The 4,115-nt window shown below is 41.6% G+C and overlaps 1 protein-coding gene and 1 non-coding gene across 2 annotated transcripts; both read left to right on the forward strand.

Moving 5' to 3' along the window:
• Positions 1-2,760: 2,760 nt before the first annotated feature.
• Positions 2,761-4,115, forward strand: RPS20 (ribosomal protein S20). The gene is made up of 4 exons (XM_031034727.2): positions 2,761-2,918; positions 3,129-3,228; positions 3,530-3,603; positions 3,922-4,115. The coding sequence occupies exons 1-4, from the start codon at positions 2,916-2,918 to the stop codon at positions 4,102-4,104; spliced, it is 360 nt and encodes a 119-aa protein (XP_030890587.2). The 5' UTR covers positions 2,761-2,915; the 3' UTR covers positions 4,105-4,115.
• Positions 3,397-3,463, forward strand: LOC115943030 (small nucleolar RNA U54). Its single transcript, XR_004077622.1, has one exon. It is a non-coding gene; the product is annotated as a small nucleolar RNA U54 (small nucleolar RNA).

Below are 4,115 nucleotides of genomic sequence, written 5' to 3' on the forward strand. Positions count from 1 at the left end.
GTTATTCCACATAATAGGATTCCATACCTCGTGGGTAAGTACAACTACTAATGATAATGGTAAGAGCTAATATATATTGAGAGACACCACAGTGTAGTGGGTAAGAGTGCAGACTCTGGAGTTAGACTGCCCAGGTTCAAACACCAACTTTTCCTGTGACCTTGGGCAGGCCACCTAACCTCAGCTTTGCCATGTATAAAATATGAATAACAGCACTTATGTTCCAGGGTTGATGTGAGGATCAAACAAATTGATATTAGTACAGTGCTGGCTACTGTCATGTTCCCAGTACTGTTCTAAGTCCTCACCTGTAATCCTTGTAAACCACAAGGAATTGACTCCACATTTCACTCTCCTACCAATAAGACATGGGTAACCACGAGAGAAAGTTTTAAACTCTTTCTGGTTTTTATCCTTAAATTTCAGACTTTATTCTTAAATTTTAGCACCAAGTTATTTAGATAAAAAAATTCTGCAAATAAAAGTGTCTAAACAGACACTTAACACATTCCTTTGGAAAATTTGCCTTTATTGTTTTACTAAAAACATGTATACCATGAATTAAGTAGTTTTTAACTTCTGTTAATTTCCTTTTGTGAGTAGTATGATGACACTGTCATTGCAGCAAAAGACCAGTAGATGGCTGTCCACAGAAAGGAACAAATACCTACAGTAAGGAACAAATACCTACAGTGAGAATTTTTACGAGATCATTTAAAAAGACCTACAAAAATCAGTAAAGGAAGGCTATGGATAGATATGTTGAAAACACAGAGTTTGCAATGGTCTTAAGAATATTTTTTTAATTTTAAAATGAAACGGATATTTAATTCATCCTTTTCACAGTAAAATATTCATTACACTGCTGAAGGAAGTATCTATTTAGGTGTAACCTTCCCAAAGGCCAACTTACTTAACAGCAAAGTACTTATAATCTTATAGTCTGCATATCCTTTGATTAAGCCACCAAAGGATACGTATATCTAGTAACTGATCTAAGGCATTAAGGATGGCATACTGTCTTTGCTTCTTTTGGATAAATTGTTAATTTTACTTTTTCCCCAATATCTTATGTTATGTTAGAACATTACTTTCTTAATGAAAATGTGGGGCCCACAGGAGCAGTTAACTTTCAAAAGAAAAATACAACAAAATGTCTCAACTAAACATAAATTTGAAAATAGTGATGCTTTCATTACATTTTTCTATTATCTCAACCAGCTGTTTCCTTAGTTCTAGTCACATCAACAATTTTTCCCATACATGCTGGGCCACATTTAGCCTTTTTCTATACTGAAATTCTTTTCTAAGGTCAAGGAAGTTAATTTGTTCACCATTTTCTCAAGTACTTGAAGGGGAAAGGAAACCTAAGAATAGCTGTACCAGATTTGTTCCTAAAAAAAAAATCACAAACACACTTCTCAAGCATTCCTACTGGTAGCCATAGCAATAAGTTAAAGCCCTAAGTTATGAAGTCTCATTTAGGTTACAGCTAGTAAACTAAGAATGCAGGTTTTCAGATTTTTTGCTGCAAATTCTACTAATTACTAATATGTTTTTTACAGCCGGATGACACTATAGAATAACTGAACTAGAAATATACAAACTTTAATATTTAAATTAATTGGTAAATGGCAGAAAAATCTACTATACATACTTTTGTGAGCCAAAGAAAGCCAGCTATTAGCTATGCCCAATTATCACCAAACAAACAAGTTCATGCTATTATTTGATAAAAGTTTTAAGTATAATTTCCCTTCAAAGAACAGAAGAGAAAGGCTCAAGACGGAGCCCTAATGGGAGGGGTCAGAGGTCTGTCCTTCACCAGTTCTGTGTGTCTGAGCAAATTAACTCTTCTGCACTCAGCAGTTCACCTGTAAAATCATGAGGTTATTTACTCTTCCTCTGCCCTGTACCAAAACCGGTCTTACCTATTTCGTTCTACTTAACCACTCTGTCATCTTTAAGTATATGTGTCCTTATGCTCTCTCTCCTGGCTACCCAAGTCAGTTGACGGCTCTTGGTTTTTCCACTGTACTTTGTCCCATACACTCAGTATTAGGGAGATCTTGAAGGGTCTTATCCGATATTAGGTTATCCGAACAGAGGAGAAATAACATGTTTTAGACGTCCTGGGTCTCCAGGATGGGCCTCCGGATGCACAGGATAATCCTGGCAGCCAGGCATTTTTGCCCTCACTTTCCCGGAGGGAAAGAACCCAAGTTCAGGTGCTTTCTAGAAACGGATCAGATGCATCCGCCGCTTTGGGAAGCCAGAAGGCGAAATATCACGAAAATGTATTTCAGGCTATGAAAAGGGTTTAAAACAACACGCTCAGGTTGTCAGTCATTTTTCCTAATATCCACGTGAGTTAAACTCATAAAAGTTACCCACCTGCTCAGAGAACGAGTGATTCGGTTTGTATAGGAAGCAACATTTGCACTGTAAAAACCACTGGAGTCTTTGCAGAGACCAGGGGTAGGTGCACCAGGAAGAGGAGTTTCTCAGGTTTTAGGTCATAGTCTCCCTGTCATCTCTTGCAGGTGGCCAGAGGACCGCGGTAACCGCTCTGGCGGGGACGCCACCTCGAGGGGCTCTAACTCCTCCCGGCCGAAAGGGGGCACCCACAGCCACGTCTTTCCCGCCAACTCCACCGGAGCTCCAGCCCCGGCTCGCGCAGCCGCCTCCGGAGCCCTCAGGGCAATTCCTCTTCCGGGGCAGCGCGAAGGCGCGTGCGGGACCCGGATGCAGACGGGAGCGCAGCTATATAAGCGCCACGCAGGCCTCACGCCTTTCTCTTTGAGGAAGACGCGGTCGTAGTTACAGCGGAGGTTTGGACGCCCCGCTCCTGCTCCTGACTCACCGCTGTTCGCTCTCACCGAGGAGCAAGTCGGTCAGGAAGCCGCGCCGCAGCCATGGTGAGGCGGGGCCCGGTGCCGCGTGGTTGGGGACGCGGAGGGACACGGTCCCTTCTGGGGACGGATTCCGGGATGGGAGGAAGCGGTGGGAGTACGAGTCTCAACTTAGTAAAGAGGGGTCGTGAAACGGTGGAGGAGCCTAGGAAGTCTTTTCGTTAAGGTCGTTTCCAGGCTTCTAAAAGAAACCTGTCTCCATTTGTGTAATAATAGGCTTTTAAAGACACCGGAAAGACACCCGTGGAACCGGAGGTGGCGATTCACCGAATCAGAATTACTCTCACCAGCCGCAACGTAAAATCTTTGGAAAAGGGTCAGTACGATATTTTCAGAGTGAGACCTTTGGGCAAAAAAAAGAATGTATTTGGCTTTGTTGCTGTACAAGATGGACTCAGAAGTCAAGTGACAAGTCGCTTAACTTAAAAAAGGCAAAGGAAGAATGATCTGTGCTTAACTGTTAGTGTGTTTTTTAAGTCGTTGTTGGCGATGAGGAGACAATTACTGTGTTGAATGATGATGATAGTTTTATACGCTATTCTGAGCCAGCATCAGTTAAAATTCTGACGCTGACCTTTGTTTTGAACGAACTGAAAGATGCTTTTATTTTTCTGTAGTATGTGCTGACTTGATCAGAGGCGCAAAGGAAAAGAATCTCAAAGTGAAAGGACCAGTTCGGATGCCTACCAAGGTGAAAAAAATCAGGGGCAGGGGAAAAACACAAAGCGAAAGAAAAATTAATGGTAGAATTTGGTTCATGTTAAGTACCTGATTTTCGTAGATAACTTAAAAGTCTTTGCTGCTCTTTTTCTTGGGTGGGGTATGGTGTTTTTATAAGGGCACTGCCCTCGCTGAGAAAAAAATGGACTTGCCATTGTAAATTGATGGTGATTTACATAAAAGAAAGATGCTCTGGGAAGTATTCAAAAATAAGAGTAATGGTTTTGCAGGTGTCCTAGGGATAAGCATAAAATCATAAATGCTTGGTTTCCTTTGTCTTTTGTTGCAGACTCTGAGAATCACTACAAGAAAAACTCCTTGTGGTGAAGGTTCTAAGACCTGGGATCGTTTTCAGATGAGGATCCACAAGCGACTCATTGATTTGCACAGTCCTTCTGAGATTGTTAAGCAGATTACTTCCATCAGTATTGAGCCAGGAGTTGAGGTTGAAGTCACCATTGCAGATGCTTAAATCAACCTTTT

This window comes from Leptonychotes weddellii, chromosome 4 (genome assembly GCF_054177405.1).
Source record: "Leptonychotes weddellii isolate Sample4059 chromosome 4, ASM5417740v2, whole genome shotgun sequence".
Classification (NCBI taxonomy): domain Eukaryota; kingdom Metazoa; phylum Chordata; class Mammalia; order Carnivora; family Phocidae; genus Leptonychotes; species Leptonychotes weddellii.